The 20,789-nt window shown below is 41.3% G+C and overlaps 1 protein-coding gene across 2 annotated transcripts; it reads right to left on the bottom strand.

Annotated features, from left to right (window-relative positions):
* Positions 1-580: 580 nt before the first annotated feature.
* On the bottom strand, positions 581-20,554 carry scinlb (scinderin like b). Of its 2 annotated transcripts, none has more exons than XM_061732628.1 (17): positions 20,508-20,554; positions 18,185-18,398; positions 16,075-16,229; positions 13,308-13,469; positions 12,069-12,218; positions 11,635-11,727; positions 9,686-9,818; positions 8,100-8,188; positions 7,795-8,010; positions 7,576-7,709; positions 6,524-6,614; positions 5,258-5,428; positions 4,984-5,158; positions 3,908-4,023; positions 3,679-3,756; positions 3,472-3,532; positions 581-1,424 (listed from the first exon to the last, which is right to left on the bottom strand). In XM_061732628.1, exons 2-17 carry the CDS (start codon positions 18,363-18,365, stop codon positions 1,264-1,266), a joined length of 2,166 nt encoding a protein of 721 aa, XP_061588612.1. In that variant the 5' UTR covers positions 18,366-18,398; positions 20,508-20,554; the 3' UTR covers positions 581-1,263. The 2 variants fall into 2 exon arrangements, with proteins under 2 accessions (XP_061588612.1, XP_061588613.1); XM_061732629.1 differs by having other exon boundaries at positions 11,635-11,724; positions 20,508-20,553.
* Positions 20,555-20,789: the final 235 nt, after the last annotated feature.

Genomic DNA, 20,789 nt, shown 5'->3' with positions numbered 1-20,789 from the left:
GACACATTACATGCACAAAGGATAACAAAAAAAGATAAAAAACTATACACAAAGGTCATACTATACACTTTGTCTCATATTTGTTAAATCATCACTATAACACTTTATTTATTATTATAAGAGGAAACTTTGGCAGCCTGAGTTGATGTAAAGATGGTTTAGCAGTTACTGTTGGCACACCATTTACTTATAAAACATTGGAATTTTATGTGAAGTAAATTAATAAAATACTCCTCTGGCTTTCCAACAGTTGTGTTTACAGTAAAACCAGTTTACATAGGAAAATTGTGCATTATGCTCAATGTCAGGCTAAGGTAATGTGAGACAAATAGAAATGTTCAGGTAATAATGTTGCTGCTCTTTCCTCTCAAATAAACCCGGTTGCCTATAGAAGGGGAAGGACTGCACAGCTGCGAGCGGCACTTTCATGTCTTCTTCCCGCTTCAACAGATGCTGCAAGCTGTAACAAGGTCCCATTCTCTCCTCCCGAGAGAAAGATGGAGACGCGATAAAAACTCAGAAGGCAGGCTGGTGAAGGTTCTGACAGACTCCGAAGAAATGATTCAAAATAGAAACAGGCTCATAGCGCGGTACACATTTTGCTTTTATTCTGCTACTCTTAACCATCTGAACAGTTCATGAACCCCAGCATGTCAAGGGTCACCTAAAAAGGAGCAGATCCAAGCACTGTTCACAAAACACTGTTTCTTTAAAAGTCAAAATACAGAATATGATAAAAGTGCAGCTTGCAAGGTCTGGAAAGAGTTGTGTACAATCTTCCAGTAGCGAGGACATAATGATGCATACAGACATGTAGGGTAAACAAGTAGAGATCTTTTTTTGGGGTGTTTTAGTGCATTAAGAAAAAAAATATTCTCTTGAACACAAGTATGCTACAATAAGAGACAGAAACATAAGGAAATCTTGCTTTTAAAGGACATCTTGAGTTGGTACAATCCTGATGTGAAGGCAACAAGTGTTGGATGCAGAAGATCAGTTTAAAAAAACAACTACTTTTACTCATTAAAGTCATCATTTGCACACTGATGTGACTCATTCCTGTTCAAGAAGTTGATCTAATTGCACCATAGTTAAGGCATCCTGGCGAATCCGTGCACATAACTGAGAGAACAGTGGTACTGGCACTTCGGGACTGGAATTAAGGTACAGCATTACAGCATAAAAACAACAAAATACTACGGCAATAGAGGGTGCAGAACACGTAAACAGTCATAACGGGAGGAGAAGCCCGGGGTCTTGTATTCAGAAACGGGCGCGGATTCTTTCCAATGGATCCGTCTCCCACATCTTCAGATCCCAAGCCTGGAACCAGCCAGTGAAAGTTGGAGGCTCGGCCCCCTGTTTGATGGTGACGATGGGAATCCCTTTGCGGCCAGACGGGTCAGAGTCCACGTATTCTTTTGCTGCACGGCAGGAAGTGGAGAGAGATTGGGGATGGACACAGAGACAGGAGATGGAAAGTGAGGATATGTAAAGTTTAACAGCATCATCTCTGCAAAGTAGCTTATTAGTATTCCATTATTTTTTACAGTTTTTGTAAGAGCCAAGACCCAAATCTTGAAACGTTTTTCATGCATCTTATAGTTACAGTTGCAGTCAATCAATTATTAATAGATAAACGCAAACCATTTGGGACTTCCTGGTATCAGGCATTAATTTGTCATAAAATGTGACCTGACAGTCCTCCCAGTCACAATAACAGACAAACACAATGTGCTTGAGTTGGCAAGGATACTTGTGTCTTGACTGAACACAGCCATTAAACATTCACAGTGCTGGTAGAAAAATAAATAAATGAACCCGTGGAGGTAACGGCTGAACTTCCTCAGTCATTGCTGCCTAAGGAGGTTCAGCTGTGAAGTTAATGGTTGATCCTCCTTAGGCAGCAATGACTTCAATCAGGTATTTTGTTGCACTGGATCAAACCTGCAGAATATTGAGGAGGAAAGTTTTGATTGTTCCTCTCTGCAGAATTGCTACAGCTCACACACATTTGTGGGACATCTGCTGTGATCTTGTCTTTTGAAGTAATTCTGCAGCATCTCTACGGGGTAAATGTCTGGGTTATGACAGGACAACTGCAAAATGCAGATGTTCTTCATCGAAACCATCCTGTGATGGATCCATTTCAACATCTATAGTCTTTGAGCGGCTGCTGGACAGCTAGCCTGACATTATCCTGGAGGATACTTTGCTAAACTTGGGAATTAATTTACCGCTGATGGTGGCAAGAGGTCCAGCCCCCGAGGTAATGAAGCCAGACATTTTATTAGTTTATAAAATGGTTACATTAATTAGTGGTTTTATAGATCGTCCAGGTCCAGTGATGTCTTTATGCCTTTAGTTGTTACTTGTGCTTCTCCTTTATCTTAATGCAGATTTTTCATCACACCATTCAAGTCATCTCGGCTTCCAGGAGGAGCAGCAGCAGGACTAAACTGTCTCAGTTTATACACAGTTTATCTCTTTATACAAAATACATTACTTTGTTTCTCTTTTCAGACTAATGCAGATTCATTCATCTTCATTAATCCTCAGAGGTTGCCTTTATACAAGGCATGGTTCACGCCGCCAGATGCTTGTTATTAAGAGCAAACTTATAACTGTCTTTTCTCCATCAAAGTGGCTCTAAATAAGCCACAGCTCCAAACTCATTTCATTAATTTGACTCTAAGTGTGCAAACTACTGACAGCATTTAGCTTTTAAGTAATGAGCCTGTGGGCTGGCTTGCTCTTTCCTCCAGCACTGGGAATGTGTAGTCGTCAGTAGAGACAGAAGACATTATAATTACTAAGGTGTCATCAGTTTAATTAAAGCACATTGTTTTTATCTGTTGTTGTAGATGGAGCAGATCACATCTTATGGCAAATTGATGCAGAAAACCAGTTAAGACCATTTCGCCGTGCAACTACTAAAGATGAATGGTAATATTGTTTTTCAGTGCCGCCATTTGCTGCTAATAAGACAATGTTGCTCCTTTAAATTCTCCGTTTTCATTGGGATTAAACCTAAAAAGTGTCCTCTGCTTTACGTTTGATCCAGTATCTACAAACACGACATCAGCTCCCAGATATACAGACTGTCTCGTGTACATGCTGGCTGCTAGACTATGGATACATTTGGATAAAAGCATCATATAATGAACAAAAGACAGGGGCACAACTCGATGCAAATGGAAAAGAACTTGGGCATATGAAGTTTCTGTCAGTTTTATCCTGCAATTATTATTATTATTATTATTATAAACCAATATATTTATGATAATCAATGCACAATGATTATTTGACATAATCAGTAGAAATATGTCCGTGCCTAAAGTGCGATGGCCTAATGAGCACATTACTAATATACTGTACTTGTATGTCACAAACAAATGGATTCATCCCACTTTAAGATGCAACAGCCTAAATCTATAATGTTTTCTTCTTTCAAACAAAAGTGCCACCAACCTATTTTTGGAGCTCCGCTCCTTTCCTCTCCATTAGCGTCATTGCCAACCCAAATGAAGAGCTATGAGGAGGAGAGAGAGACATTCAAAGTCAATCAGACAGTCCACAGATAAGTACCACACACACTTTAAATCTCTGCCTCTCACAATTCTGCAGCCTTTAATGCTAAAAACGATTCACACAAGAGGAAAAAAAAGCTCATCTTGCCTGGTCCCAGGTATCCAGGAGCATGACGTCATCGGTGGCCAGATCTGACTGCGTGAAGTCTCCTGGTACCTCTTCCACCTGACAGACGGCACAAACCAAAACTCAATCTGACTGCATGCTGGGGAGTGGGGATTCAAATCTCAGTCATTTTCTACATATACTCTGTATGTACACAGAAAGAGAGGGAAGGAAAAGAGAAGGCCGTGTGTCACCATAACCTTGAACTTACAGTGAGTCTTCCTGTTTTGTTGGAGCAGCCAAACAGACGTGGGGCTCTGACGGTGCTGCGTAGACTCTTTGAGGTCTGGTACTCCTTTTTGCCACCCAGGGCAGACCAGAAATCCCCTAGGAGGGAAAAGTAAGCACAGCAGCCGTCAGATACAAGAACTGCACATCCCCGTGTGATTGGTGCTTCGTCTCTGAACATTGAACACTTTAGCTCAGTGACAAGATGCATCTTCTACTCAAGTCCAATCAAAACCAGAGCAGAAATGCTCTGTTTCTTGCACATGTTTTTTTTATTTTGGCAGAACATTTTTGAGACTTTTTCTAAAATATGTGGGAAAACAATCCTGCCGTCACCATATATTGCTCTGTTTGGCGTGGCTTCTGTGGACTCTCCTCTACTTATGCAGCGGGAAACCAACATGATGGCCTTTTGTTCCCTCCTGGCTAGGAGACTGATTTTGTTTAAATGGAAAGACTCTGCTCCACCATCATCTAATCATAAGGGAAGTCATGGCTCATCTCAAACTGGAAAAGATCAGGTACACTGTTCGGGGATCCACTGAGACATTTTATAGGATCTGGCAGCCTTTCCTGAACTTTGTGGAGGGTATGGATGCTGATAATATAATGTAGGAGTCTTCATTCATTTTCATTTATGTTGGCCCTGTGTCTGATGGTTATCTGGCAATATATGTTATTTTTTTATTTTTTCTATTTAACCTTTATTTAACCAGGAAAATCCCATATTTAATTTCTTTCTTTTTTTTGTCTGGTTTTTGGGGGTTATTTTTCTTGTTTTTGTTTCTGTTTGACTGTACAGTCCTGTTTTAATGATAAAAAACTAATAAAAAGACTTTGATCAAAAAAAAGAAATGCTCTGTTTCTGCATGTTCGTGTAGATAACTCAGCACAAACCCTCAGAGCTGATGTTTATTCCCCCAAAATTGTGTAAATAAATACAGTTAAACGCAGCATCTGATTTTAATCTGATCAATTAAGTAAAAGGCCCTCCAACCAATGGGAGGATAGATTTTGAAATCGTTATTTTGTGATGCATGCAGTGTTTTAGAGACCCACCTGGCTCCTTGGTCTCCGACACTTGGCTCGCGCTCCCACCCAAGAAGCCCACCACCCCGTTGGCCGCCTTCACCTCCTCCTCGGTGCTGCCGTCGCCCCGCCACACAAACAGACCGCTGGGGCTCTTCAGCACAAACACATCATTGGTGTTCAGATTGGAGGCACTGGGTTCCACCTGGACATGAAGCCGAGAGAAAGAGATAAACAAGAAAATCAGAACTCCTCACAGCCCGGGTAGGCACATCTAAACACCACGCTGTCCTGCCCAGCTCACCTCCACAGCCCGGGTGGCACCGGAGGAGCTCTGCCGGATGTGGAAGAGACGAGTGCCGCCGGCCTGCGACTGTCCACCCTTGCGTGAGGTTCCTCCGCTCAGGATGATCATGGGCTTGCCCTGGAAGAGGGTCATCAGGTGTGCAGGTTCTTGACCCTGAGTCACTCTCACCTGCCAATATGAGGAGCTAAGTTATCCATAAAATTCTCCTGAGGTGGTTAATAGATTATGTCATTCAGACCTAATTCATCTACAATGATTAAGCTAATACAAAATAAAGTGGAGCAGCTCATATATGATCTACAGTATGTGCAGTAATGTCTGAACTGCATTTCTGGGCTGCAGAATCACAAAATAAAAGCTTCACAGCATTTATCTGGCTAACAAAAAATTGATTTATATGAAGACTTATCTCAAAATTCTGTAAGTAAAGTTGTTGTTAAGAAGCATTATCTAATAACAATGAAACACTGATATAAAGTGATGCATAGCTGATGTCCACTGTGACCGTTTACTCTTAATACAACATACACAAATATTAACTGATCGCTGCCTGTTTTCTAAAGTATTAACTATAAAATGTCTTTTTAATTTTGACTTTTTATTAAAAAAAAAATGGAATCTGTTTTAAAGAAAGTGTAACACTTCCCACTATCTTAGGGACCCCCCCCCCTTATAATTTAATTAGGTAAGGTAATTAGGTAATAACCTGCTGCTACTTCAGAGATCTGGCTTCAAATAAAATCTAGAGCAACACTGCCCCCTGCTGGCAATCCATCTGAACAATCAGTTCTTGCCAGCAGCACAAATAATTGTGGTTAAGAAAAAGCTCCATCAACAGCAAAAAGAAAGAAACAAAGAAAAAAAATTACTCCAAGAAAAACAGTTACTGGCAGAAGGCAGCCAAACTTTGCAGTTTTCTTTCCGTGTGAGGTATAAAAAAAAACACCAGATGCATACTTTGTGGCAAATTATGCAACATGTAGGGGAAGGAATTTATAAAAGAGTCAGTCTGTGACATTTTCTGGAATTTACTAATTTTAATCTCGTGTGCAGCTTCTTATTTATTTTCATTTCTAAAAACAGATGCAGAAACTACTCTTCTCTTTTCACATAAACATAAAAAACCCTAACAAGGTGATCCAACCTTTCCACTTTTGTCATATTTTATTACACTTTAGTTATAAAAATATACATTTTAATCGTGAGCTGTAAACATCTGTGTGTAAATGTGATACAACGGTGTCCCTTGAGTCAAGTCCGAACCTGAACCGGAGCTCCTCCCATGGAGTCATCCAGCTTGACGGTGAGGAACGCTGAGCCCGCCAGTTCGTCTTGTGTGCACTTCAGTCCCTGCCTGGCAAAGTAACACACACCGTCTCACTGCTTTTACTTGGATCAGTTCATTAACCGGGGGGTTGAACACAGTCTGCTACAGCTTCTAACGGTTTGTCTCTCATAGTTGAGATATACCTGTGGTGAAAATTACAGGCCTCTCATCTTTTTAAGTGGGAGAACTTGCACAACTGGTGTCTGACTAAATACTTTTTTTCCCCACGGTATATATATATCCAGTACTCGAGTTGTGAAAAAAAATCAGGGGGGATGGTGGATTTTATCATATGGGGACAGATAATTTGTGCTGATTACAAATAATATAATATATTACAAATAATAGCACTGACCAAAACACCTGCAGAAATACTGCAGGAATAACATAGCAGCAGTTAAATGCAGCCTTCTGTAAGCTTTAAATATCCACTGGACTTACATCAAATACATCAAAACACAAAAATAAAAAACACTTTTCTGAACTTATCAATATGACTCTGTCCTTCACAGGATAAGTAAAATAGATCACTGCAAAAACTCAAAATCTTAACAAGAATATTTGTCTTATTTCTAGTTAAAATGTCTAATTTTAGTAAAAAAAAATCTTAATTTTCACCTGTTTCAAGTAGATTTTCACTTGAAATAAGTAGAAAAATCTGCCAGTGGAAAAATATTTTTTTGCTTGTAATAAAAAGATAAACAGACAGATTTTCCTACTTATTTCGAGTGAAAGTTTACTTGAAACAGGTGAAAATTGTCAAATAAGTTATTTTTCTGGTGTTATTTTTCTGGTGATGACTCTAAATGTTGAAATAGCAGTAAAACCACATTCATTGATGAAATTACATAAGGGATGGAAAGGGTGGATGGCAGTTTTACAGGGGGGATGATTCGGACTGTTTTTATTTCAGGAGGGATGCCATCCCCCCTCAACCCCCTCAACTCGAGTACTGTATATATCTGAGTGGATGTCCCTGGTTACTCACCAGGTGTATATGATGTGCTGCTCCCGGCCTCCCAGTCTGTAGCTGTACAGGATGAGGTAGCAGTCTCCACCGTAGAAGTGGCCGTGGGCGGCAGCATCCACGGGGACCCTGTCGCCGTTCTCCACACGCCAGATCTGAATGCCAAACGTCAGTCCATGTAAACATCTGTCCACTGTTTCCTGTCTGAGCTGTGCTTCTGGTTGTCATGGAGCTCCTTACCTGGACCTTGCCCTTGCCATCGTCCACCATGCCGTGCTGGGCTGCCATGGCTTTGTTGGAGTGCAGAGTGGAGGCGTCGAAGGGCACCTGCTTCACCTTGGCGATGCGGCCGATGGCGTAGGCCTTACCGGGGCCCGTGGTCTGATCCTTGTCCTTCCAGTCGCTGAAGAACTGCTTGAAGAGAATCGTCTCGCCTCCTGCAGGAAGCACTTGGATCTGCAAGTCAAACTCCTCAGTCAGCTGCGATGTGACGCGCGGTCGCAGGTTTACTTATTGAGTGACATGTCGGTGCTCGTCAGCTTCACCTGTGTTTTATTGCTGTACCCCTTGTCTTTGATGAACTGCTGCCCTGCAGACATGGACGCTTTACGCTCCATCGTATTGGCCTTGGGCCCTTGTGGGAGTCAGACAAGACGTATTAAACAGCATCCTGCAATGATTAGTTACTCGATAACTAAGTATACAAAGAACAAGAAACATCAGAGCCAGAAATGAGGGGTGTTGCATGAAACATGAATGCTAACGTAGACATTTTATGATATTCTTTCAAATTTTGACACAGTAACAGTAACAATGAAATATTGGTGGTTCTGTGAGTTCCTGGATGACTGCAAGTCACACAGGTCACTCGGTTCTTGTGAGACTAGACATCGTCTACCACCAAGATGAAGTTTACTATGTTGAATGCCAAAGCAATCAGGAGAGAACGAAACAGAACAAGTTTCAGCCAAAATATTGCCAAAATACCATCCACATGCTTCCACTCCAGCTTCTCATGTTTGTCCATAACAGACATCTCTGAGTGCCGGGATCAGGTGTGCCGGTCTAACCCACATTCCTCATCTGTGCTGAGTAACACTTTCCCTCAGCTTTGCATGCCCACTCCGAGGTGTGGAAAATGCCACAAAAATCTGAGGGTTGGTGGAGATTAAGCTGCATGTCTCTCCTCTGACCTGGTTCTGTTTTGAGTTTTGTTTAATTTTCTTTTCTTGTGTTTTTCTTGGTTCTTCCCATTTTGCCTTGTGTTTATAACTTGTTACCTCTTTTATTTTGAAAGTCTGTGTCCTCGTGTCCTTAATTATTTTTCCTGACTCTAATCTTCCCAGATTGTTCCCCCATGTGTCTTGTCAGCCCTTTACCTTGTCTCAACTTCTTCCTCCTCCCTGCTGGTCTGTCTGTTTTTCATCCCGTCTGTTCAACCCACTTGACTTCTAGTTTATGGGTCTGAATTTTCTGCTGGAGGCCTTTTTGGTTTCTACTGTTTTAGATTCCTGCCTGATCAGCGCTTTTGCTTGCTTTAAAGATCATTGGATGCAACTGCTTCAGTCTCCTGCATTTGGGTCCTCACATGTCAGAGTGTGCCGGTGTTCTGCCAATTTCTGTTACCTGCCGAGAAATGCTACTTTGTGGTTCTGCGCATGCGCACAGTCGATTTTCAAAGTTTGATTGCCACGCTAAAATTGATAATATAGGATGTTGAGTATTTGATCCTTCAAAATACACTACCCATGACATGAATCGAATTACACTTTGTGAACATTATACGATAAAGAGGGGGAAAAAAAACAATTCTAGCGCTTTATTCGCCTTTTTTTAACCAGGAAAATCATTAAGAACACATTTTTATTTACAATGACGGCCTGGCAAGCAACAAGGACCACTTGGGGGAAAAGGAAGTGGGCTTAGGGAGTAAAACACAGTAAAAAATGTAGCTCTACAAAGGTAGAAAACCATTAGGGAGCATTTTTTGGCAAAGCAGCAGAAATTGGCAGAACACCGGCTCTACAGGAAGTGACGACTCTCACTTCACACTCCAAAATGATTTCAAGTACACACACAAAATGTAAAAAATCCTGTCTCTTTTAACACAATGCTCTGATCCTGTTGATACCTTTCCATACGAAGATGTTTCTGTCCACGCCGTTGTCCAGGATGTAGCACTCCTCAGGAGACAGCATGGCCTGCTTGAAGGGACTGGACGCCGCCACGGACGTCACCTTCATGGAACCAGAAGCATCGGAGATCTAAAAAGGAAAAAAAAAAATGGCGGCAAAATAAGTTAAGAAGCACAAAATTCAGATGAATTGTAATTTTCTTTCTTATCATACCAGATGATGAAAATGAACAACATGCGACAAGAGTTATTTTTACATTTTTAAGACAAAAAGCATGAAAAAACACTTGTTTTGGGCCCGTCCAAAGGTAAATGCTTTCTGGCATAAAATCCATTCAGAGTTAGTAATGATTTTTGGTCAGATGTTGCTTTTAACTGGGACGAACTTCTTTTTGGGTTTGCGCACTCTGTATCTATGGTTGTGGAATCAAGATACCTGTTTGGTTTGCTAAGTGTAGCTGCACAAAAAGCTATTACCAAGAAGTGGTTTACAGTAAGCCAGATGCTTCTTCATTAGATGATTGGTAAGACATAATTTACAATATCTTTGTATGGTGAGGATAACGTACTCTATGAGGCTGCAACAATCCAAATTTGAAGCAATCTGGGAAGATTGGAAAAGTTATATTTCCCTGAGATGCCCTGCTTTTGTTTGAGATGTATTTCATTTACCCATTTGTCTTTACATAAAGTTTTTTTTTTTCTCTTGATCTTAATGAAAACACCCCTTGTTCATGTTTTTGTTCTTTTTTCTGTTTGCAAGAAAAAGAAAAAAAAAGAAAAATGGATCCCAGTAGAGATATAATGTTGGTATGCTTATGTTATGCTGCTGTAATGCTTGTGTAATTACGAATAATAAAAAACTTTTTATTTTTTGAATTTGACCTAAAAAGTTCAGATTTTCGTCTAAATCACAATTACACAAACTCTAAGTCACTATCAGGTGAACACAGCGTGCTCCAGGTGATGACATATTCCTGTTTCCCGGGTTGTTGTTGCCTCTGTTAACCTCTCACAGTGCTGGTGGAAACGCCAGCGGCCCCTTGGACTTAACACCTGCTCTATCACGGTAACGGCTCCTCTGGATCAGGAGGGATCGTTGACTGGTCCTGCCCACAGAACTCCTTCAGCTCAGGAACATTTGAGGGATGTCTGGGCTCTGATTTTATTTTTCTGAAGGCTTTCTGTGGTCATCGTCCTGTTACTTTAGGAGAGTAACAGCGTCCTCCACGGTGCTCTGCCCATGTTTGCCCGTGCCAGTGATGTCGTCCAGCTTTTGCTGCTCGTGGGTTCTTCTTCACCTCGCTGGGGGTTCTGTGTTGTACCTTTCAAGTCATGTCGGTTGGACACTGACTTTTTGCGTGTTTGTTTTACAAATACTAAAACTGTCTGTGGACTGCTGGACGACTGAATACGTATGATCACTCTGTGTCAATCTCCAGCCTTATGCGAATGATTGATGATATGTTTTCAAAGATCTCACCTTGTCAATCACCAGATGTTTCTTATGAACGGCAAACTTTAATTTGATTTATTGACTTTTATCACTCAAAGTAGTTCTGAACCACTCCTCCGACTCCTTTTCGTTAACTTGACTCTCTCTCTCATTGAAGTTATCAGTCTCAGGTTCAGACTTTTCTACCAGAAATATAAACAGTTAACGGGTTTTTCGATAAATAAATGATATTAGCATTATCAGCTAAAGCACATGGTGTTTGTTTATCACTCTGACTTAGATGAAGAATGTATTTCATGACAGATTAATGCAGAAAAATAGAAAATTTGAGGGGCTCTGTATAGTTTTTCTTGCCCTGAAACTTGAAACTTACAAATAACGTTTACAGATCATGTTCAGTGATTCCAATTGAAATGTTATTTGTCATATCCTGCTGAGCGGTAATGGATTTAAATTCAAGCTTGAGTGGTGTGATTCAGCCGTTCCTCACCATGTAGAGAGCACCCTTCTTCCGGTTGGAATGGTCCACCTTATCATCATCGGGAGTGCTGGGGGCGATGGTGGTCCGGGGCCCCAGAGCCTGCTTGATGAAATGGTTTTGGTAAACACAGAGACACAAGGCCGTGACATACAGCATCTCTAAGATTCACAGGAAGGTTTTGATTAACGAAAACCACCTGCTGAGCCCGTGGGATGTAAAGGAAGTGTTTGCAACGCCACCATGGCACAGAATTGGCACATGAGCAGCGCTTAACAAAGACCAGCATTGTGTGCAGAGATTCCCACGCTGACTAACTCAGTGTGAGCGAGATGCACCAATGACGCGGGAAGTTCCTACTTAGTAGTAACCACTTTTGAGATTTAGGTTAAGTGAAAGTCTTCGGGTGAGCATGATCTGAGGAATGTGTGTTTTGTTTGTTTTACCTGTACAACATTATCCGGCTCCTCCGCCTCCTCCACCATGTGCACCTTCGCTCTGCCGTTTCTCTCGTTATCTCTGATGTCAATCGCCACTTGAGAGGCCTTCAGCCGCTCGAAGCGATTACACTCACTGCCACACCACTGATACACATCCTGTGGAAAAAAAAAAAAAAAAAGAAAGATTATGTACTATGTATTTGAAAATGTAGACTTTATATTACAGTCAAGAGATAGGATAGAAAAATTACGAGCTATGGAAATATTTTTAAAATGATAAATGTCAGCATAAAGCATCTGTGGTCCAGGCGTACGTGTATAAATGTGTGTGTATATCATTTCTGATTGGATATTGCTGGGGGTGGAGTTTAGACAGTTTTTACTGTTTCTATCAGTTTTTTGTGTTTTAATCACTTTGTGTTGCAAAGGCTACATGACAAGTGCTAATAAATGATGCACCGCTGCATGAAAACAGTTTAACAACATAAAGTCACAACAAGTCTGTAAGATCTATGACTGTCAAAGCCTAATGTGCACGTATGAATCCTAATATGTGATCTGCAAACAAAGTTTTTAAAGTGTTCATATCTAAAGTGACGACCAAACGCCCCACACATCCTTGTGTCTTTGTCTGTGGCTGGAGGTGTTATTCACATGCTGTTCAGAGCTACTTCTGAAATACGGGTGTAACACGCCTTTTTTAAGCATTCAAGCAGGTCAGTGACTGTGTCAGTTTTACGTCGTCAAGCAGAGGTTTTCACAGTGGGGAAGCTCTGACTGACGAGGTCAGGTTAGTTCTACTTTATTACTCAAACATACCAAGTACTATATTAGGAACAATCAGAGTTGGAGGCTGAAACGATCAAAAGTTCAGAAATACATTGTAAAATGTTCAAATCGATTCTAAAACTGATCAGCTGCCAGTGAAGGTTGAATGAAACATGATCTTTTAATTTTACTCTGATTCTGACAAATTAGGATGTAGAAAACAGTAAATTAATTTAATTACTCCTAGAATTTGATATATTATAAAAGATTATCTGACGCAACAATATATAAGTGAATTAAAATACAGAAATCTTATAAAACATTATAAATTCTGACACATTATTGCAGAAATTATTCACCAAAAACATCTAATCTTATAAAGCCAGACATTTACTGCATTTTTATAAGCATTTTCACATCTGAAAAAGTCTGTTTACATGTCTGAAAACAATAATAATTAAAAAAAAAACAGCTGACCTTTCCTAAGTCGATGATGAAGCAGTCCCCCTTGTTGAAGCTGGACCAGGACATGTCCACCTCTGTGGCTCTGATGACCCTGCGACCCTTGACGTGAAGCAGCCGCTTCACATTCATGTCATTGGTCACCACATGCTGGAAGCCCGAGGCCACGCCCCCTTTCTGCAACAGAAAATAATACATTTAAAGCCATGGAAGGCCGTTTTTATCCCACAGTTACAGTTTAAGCCACAAAGGTCGACCCAGTGAACTTGAGGGGAGGAGTTTGAGGCGAGATGGGTGATGTGATGACACAGAGCTGCTGTACGGTGAATTAAACACGCACCTCAACAAACAAAGGGCTGTAAGCTTCTTTACGTTGATGGGACGAGCGTATAAATCACTGCTAACAAAAACAGTCCATCTTATCAAATGGAAGAAATAGAGGCAGCACAAAGCCTGCTTATGCAAACAGGGAGAATGATATCTGGGCTGTGCAGTGCTGTAGCTTTGAGTCATGACGGCCACGCTTCAGTGTGACGTCCTCGGTGAAGCCATTAGACAAAACAAGTATTTACAAAACACGCAAATGAAAAGATGTAAATCAGCGACGCAAATAGCCTCAACTGGAGGAGAGCCGTGCGCTTTGGCAGGTGGGTCGTGGAGAAAAGTGAAGCTGCCGTTTCCTGAGAGCAACATTAAAGGGAACTGAAGACACAATAGAAAGATCTTTTAGTAAGGTTTCAACCTCAAATAGGATAAAAACAGCAAACATTTGTGATGTTATCTTTGCTCCACATTTGTGCTGGTCCCCTTTTTCTAAAAAGGCGAGTTGAAGATGCGTGGACACACATGTGCAGAGCAGAGCTCCCAACCTCCGGTAGAAGGAGAAAGCAAATATTTGAACTAATTACATTTCTCTAAAACCAAGCTGGTGGGGGGATGGTCGCTTTTCATGGCAATGAGAAGCAGATGACTGGTAAAAGAGGTTTATGCTTCAAAAAGTCCTCTTTTTAAGAGGTTGGTTAGAGCCAATCAGCCCGTCAGACACACCCTGGGATTTAAACGGCTCAGAGAGACGGGTTTCTGTCCTCTGGACTTCAGACTCCTGAGCTGAACCAGGCGGCAAAGTTCGAGGACTGTGACAATCATTAAACAGCGTGGATTCATATAAGCCACCTTTGTTTCTGAGGCAGATTTTAGCTCCGTGTGACTGATATCTCCAAAGTGACGAGCGTTAGGGCTCGGCGATATATTGAGATTTTAATATATATCGATATATTTTCAAACGCGATATGGTACGAGACAATATCGTTTATATCGATTTAAAAAAAATATATATATATATATATATTTATTTATTTTTTATGATTTTGATATAGCTTATTTTGTGACAAATTGACTTGAATGTTTTATTTGAGTTTTGCACAAATGTTTTGTTATTTGCACAACTGTCAACCTCAGTGGAAAAGTCTGCCTGTTACTGTCTACATTGTATTAATTGCACAGTGTATTTTAATGTAATTGTTATGCAGGAAAGGGATATTTGTTTTATTTTATTCAAGAAGCATTTTTATTCTATATATGCAGGCAGTTTATTTTTATTTCATTTGTTTTATACATTTTTTTTGGTTTGCCTCAGAAAAAAATGAAGCTAACAGAGATGCTATGCTATAATGCTTTGGGGGAAACCCCAATTATGGCACAGAAAAAATATCGATATATATCGAGTATCGCAATTTAGCTAGAAAATATCGAGATATGACTTTTGGTCCATATCGCCCAGCCCTAACAAGCGTCATGTTGACCTCATAGTATAAAGGATCCGGTTCAGGATAAGACACAACTTTCAGCAGTTTTAGTTGTTCGTGCAAGCATCAGCTCTGGGCGGCATGTCCTAACCTTTCCTCCGCCTGTGCCTGCAACGTGTCACCAGGCCGCGCTGCTGCAGCCACATCAGCAGCTGCACGTTGCTATTCTCATAATCAATCATCAGCACGGTAATGTGCACGCACCGTGCTCATGTTTGTTCATCATGTCTCCCATTTTATGATACTGCACCAGTGATCATTGATGATAAACACATCTGATGTTGATGAGAACATACGTTGTTTTTTTAGGTTTCCAGTCAGAAAAATGAAGAGGAGCACATAAAACTGTATTATATAATATTCTGTTGTGAAAATGACATCCTTCTCCCTGGCTTCCCCTCTAAATTTCTCAACTTCCTTGTCTTTTTCACACAGTCACACACAATCACGCAACTATGATGTACGTGACTCAGCCTCAGCAGCTGCGTTTCATCATACCTTCTAACAAGCACGTCCAGCAAATGCGTGTGATATTTCGATGAGCTTTGTACTAATATATCAATAAAATAACCACATAAATAAGCAGTTTCAGTGAAAAAGTTTAATGGAAGATCACAGTCTGTAGGGGACCAGGACTGATAAACTGGTAAACTACCACCGGGGTGGACGGACCTGTGGAACACCGCCACTAAACACTACAATCACAGACAGATGGAGGCTTGGCTTTTATCCCTGGCTTTAAGAGGTTATTTCAAGATTGTAAATCGGCTGCCAAAGTTAGGAAACAAAATAGTCTGAGAACAGAAATTAATCATCAAGTACATTCTTTTACATTTCGCATCACTATTGTCGTAGTTTAATCATCGTGAAGGCTTTTGTGCACCATCATCTTGCTGTGAAGCTCCGATATGGCGACAGCAGGGTTTGAGATGGAAACATTAGCCACCCAGATGTGCTTCTGCTGCTGTGAAGCTCACCTGGTACTTGAGGCCTGACTTGAAGTAGCCCAGAAAGGTGTTGGATTCGTTGTTCTGCACCTCCCTGAACTGCAGCGGCCCGCCGCCCAGGAAGTCGTCCAGCTGCGTGGCGAAGATGGCAGCCGCTCCGCTCTCGTCCTGTGAGCATTCGTCCCCTGCAGAGAACAAACCGCCATGAAGTCGCTCCTTCAAAGTGTTTCATTCTGCAAAATGATGGTCAAAGACGGAGCTTCTCTTTGACTTTGAGTCGACTCAACCAGTGGCGTCAATTCAGTGGAAGCTAAGGTATGGCAAGGTTACGAGTCACAGAACTTAACTAGAATATCAATCAATACGTCCAGCAAATACTCATCACAGAAGTCTATGTAGCTGATCTGTGTGGTCAAGAAAATTGGAACTTTTTCAAATGCAGTCTCGCTCACTGCAAAAACTCAAAATCTTACCAGGAATATTTGTCTTATTTCTAGTTAAAATGTCTCATTTTTAGTAAAAAAAATGTCATTACACTTAAAACAAGAGTCATCACCAGAAAAATAACTTATTTGACCAATTTCACCTGCTTCAAGTAAATTTTCACTTAAAATAAGTAGAAAAATCTGCCAGTGGAACAAGATTTATCTTCTCATTACAAGCAAAAAAATCTTGTTCCGCTGGCAGATTTTTCCACTTATTTTAAGTGAAAATCTACTTGAAACAGGTGAAAATGGTCAAATAAGTTATTTTTCTGGTGATGTCTCTTGTTTTAAATGCAATGACATTTTTTTTTACTAAAAATTAGACATTTTAACTAGAAATAAGACAATATTCTTGTTAAGATTTTGAGTTTTTGCAGTGTATAATAACTAGTGAAATCGATCATGTTGTTCTGATTTGCATTTGTAGTTATTCTATGTGTATTAAGTAATAGAATAATAGGTGTGGCGGCTGCCATACCTTGCCATACCCAATTGACGCCCCTGCAGAGAACAAACCGCCATGAAGTCGCTCCTTCAAAGTGTTTGATTCTGCAAAATGACGGTCAAGGACGGAGCTTCTCTTTGACTTTGAGTCGACTCAACCGCATCCGTGCCAGAGCTGCTTTGTATCCCGTGATTACTGCTGGATGCCACACAGCACGGATGAAACTCATGACTAACAACGGTCCCCGCACGGACAGATGTTATTCATACCGTAGCATTTTGCAGATGGCTGTGACAGAAGCAAAACTAAGTGCTTGTGTCTGTGCTGGCAGTGTGTGCAGGAAAACTGGCAGCAAACCGCACAAACTTGAAGGGATTTGCGCCTGCCGCTCAAGGCTTGAGGGGTTTTTCCAGATGTGAGTCATGCAGAGGTTCTCATTAAGGTTTCCATTCTTCTCATGCAACTAAAACTTTTACTGTGGATGCGAAAAGACTGCCTTCAATTTGAGGATTCAGAGTAGTTAAAGTTAAACACCAGCTCTGCTCTTCACGGGCCTCCACAGAGGCCCCGATAATAGGGGAGAGCACCAATGGGGAGACGGATCGGGGGGGAGAGGCATTTCACAAACTAGTATGACTTTCAGACTCGCTCATTTCAGCCTGTCACGCAACAGGGGAAGTTTCAGCACTGAGATCAGTGGCTTTGGACATCATAACGAACACACGGAGTGGCACAACGACAAGACGAAGCATGACTTTGCTCTGGTCTCGTGAATTTGCATCTTCTTACGTGAGAAAGTATCAAGCTGAAGGGGCGTTTACGTGGATAATATCAGCTGCAGAGGAAGTGACATTTAAACATGTGAATATACTTACCCTTTAAACATTAACAAAATCAAACAAAATTAAGATAAATATTGCAAATCATAAAAGCTGTTATGAAGCCATAAAGAGTCTTTGTCAAATGATAAAAACAAGCAATAAAAAAGACAAGTAAAACAATGACTGTCACTGGTAGACCATCCAGCAGGAAGAAGGCATGTTGTCTTTAGTAATTGCAGCACAAATGTGTCACTGATTCATCCTCAAACATAATATACACAACCGTTCTGGTTATAAACCTGTAGCAATATTCATTTTAAAACAAGGCCAGGAAGATTTCTGCTTTTTTTGTCTTCCCTTTTTCAGGAATGTGAGCGTGGACATCTTACCGAGCCACATGTGTATGTTGTAGGACGGGGCGGCGGTGGTGAAGAGCAGCAGGTAAGCGTCCCCGCTGTAAAAGCAGCCGTGCAGCGCCTTGGGAACCGGTTTGAGGTCCATGCTCTCAATTCGCCACACCTGGAGCCCCGGCTCCTTCCCTGCAGTTTGAAACTCTTTATGGGAAACCATGGTGCCTCCGAGGAACAAGAGGGACAACTACACCTGAGGTCAAAGAGAGGCACAGAAATATATGCTGTTGTGTTTTTTTTTCTTTTTTTACTTCACATAAAACAAACTCAGAGTGAAGCCAAGCTGAGAACACAAAGGAGGATAAAGATGCAGGAAATGCTGCAGAACACAAAGACATTGCATGTCAGGGGCTTCCTGAGCAACGCTGGTAAATAGCATGCGAATAACAGCTAAAAGAGAAGACAGTGGTTATAAATACATCTGCTGAAAACCTCTCCCCATATTTGGGCATTCAGTTTTGAACCAGACAAACTAGTTCTCCCATCCTCAGTTAGTCATCCACGGCTGCTGCTTTAACACATACGTTAACCGGTCATCAATACCATCCAGGGACGACCTTTTGGTTAATATCAAATAATGCTCAAAATGCTGCTGACTATCTTGTGCAGGAAGACCGCAGCTGATACTGACCTTTCCATCTGCATCAAAGTCATCCTACTTCCTCATTTGACACTAATTCATTTCCTCAACACATTTTTATTTCAGCTCCGGCTGCAGCAGGGTTGAGTTAGTTTTTTCTTTTTTAAATCTATTTTGAAGCCACATTCATCCTATTTTAATTGGCATATTTACTTATGTCTTTGTAATTATTATTTCTTGGCTAAAAGATGGGGACTAATAAATAGAACATCTCTGGATCATCTAATAATAATAATAATAATAATAAAAGTAATCATAATAATGCAGCATCACAAAGGTCCATTTTCATGGAAAGCTTTGCTCTCAACAGTGTTTGGAAACACAAACACTTAAAGAGTCGTCAGCACCTTATCTGACAAACCGAAAGCAGATTGATGCAGGATCTTTGTACTATTATCAGTTGATATCTAATCACGATCTCTGTATAAAGAAACAACAAGATAATCACCATTTCCTCAGGCATCAGCGCACAAGGATCTGCAGGGCCTACTTTTTTAAAAGTTACATCACATCATTTTTTAATTGGATATTTTCAGCAAAGATAAAACTTCAGTGACAGAAGCGGATCTCAGCACCGCCAATCTGGGAGCTTAGATGGATTTCCATGTTCTAGATTGCACAAGAGCCAGATTACACGACTGTGTGGCAGCAGGATTATTGCTGCAGGGAGTCTGACGTGCCCTGTGATGACACAACGCAGGCCGAGTCCACTCACCTTGCACGCTCAGACCCCCTGTTATTATTCAGTGTGGTTATAGATAACAACACCCTCTATATATGAGCCATACACACAAACATCATCACCATGATGAAGAGTGTTATTATAGAGGATGCAGTTAGAAGAGTGGCTGGCAGCTCAGGTTTCAGTGAGGGGAGGAAACACCCAGTGGACTTCCTGAAAGAGGATGATAGATAAGTGCTGTATCGTTAGCGAATCTCCAGATTCCAGATCAATCATGGATATTAACTGGAGTCAGATGCATTTGGAGCAACACTGATGTGACCCTGCAGTGAAGGCAACACTGTACATCTCTGGTGAAGGAGGCTGGAAGGAGCATCTTTAATTTCACCTGACCTGCTGCTTATCTACCACTGACTTTAAAAACTGGCAATGCCATCTTGCACATCCTTTAAAAAGGGCAAAAAAAAACAAAAAAAAACAGGATCTCAGATGCATCCTAGTTGCCCCCCGTCATTCTTTCTTTCTTTTTTTTTTTCTTGGAGTGTTGCGTAACGTCCACAACACCACTTACAGCGCTGTAATCGCAGCTTTTTGCGCAGCAGACTGCATGGAGACATAACAATTAAAGTCCTGGAAGCCAACCCAGCAGGCTGTTTCCATCATAAAACCCAACCTTTCCCCCCCCTTCTGTTTTTCTGCCCTCTCACTGCGCTGCTGCTGTGACTCAGAGCAGCGGAATGAGCAGTCTTACTTTCCAAGTGTGGAAATTCACTGTCCATACATCAACTTTCAAATCCTGCCGGTCCAGACAAGTGCAACACACACAGCAAACACCCTGCATTCATTAACAGCCCCGGGGCGTGCACGATTTAAAAAGCCTCGAATCATGTACTACCTGATGCATATTTTAATGAAACATGCAGTAAAGTTGACAGCAAGGGGAAAACAAAGCATGATAATAAAAAAATAAGCGAACTCACAGTTTTGCAGGACGAATTGCGCAGCAGAGAGAGGAGCAGAGTCGCTGATGGAGGTTGCAGATGTGGGAGTGAGGCGTGTACAGAGACTCTTTATGTTTTACTGTGTAGTAGACAGGAGGGAGGAGGAGGAGGAGGAGGAGGAGGAGGAGGAAGGGGCTCTGTACATGCGCTCGAGAAAGAGGGAGGCGGATAAAGACAATCCCTTCAGCAGCAAGAGGGCAGAGCTCCCGACGATGCTTTTAAACTGTCACCTGGGAACAGAAATGAACTTTTTATGTGCGG

Source organism: Cololabis saira, chromosome 10 (assembly GCF_033807715.1).
Source record: "Cololabis saira isolate AMF1-May2022 chromosome 10, fColSai1.1, whole genome shotgun sequence".
Lineage (NCBI taxonomy): Eukaryota > Metazoa > Chordata > Actinopteri > Beloniformes > Belonidae > Cololabis > Cololabis saira.
Note: the sequence above shows the minus strand (reverse complement) of the source record. Positions and strands in the feature narration are given on the sequence as shown.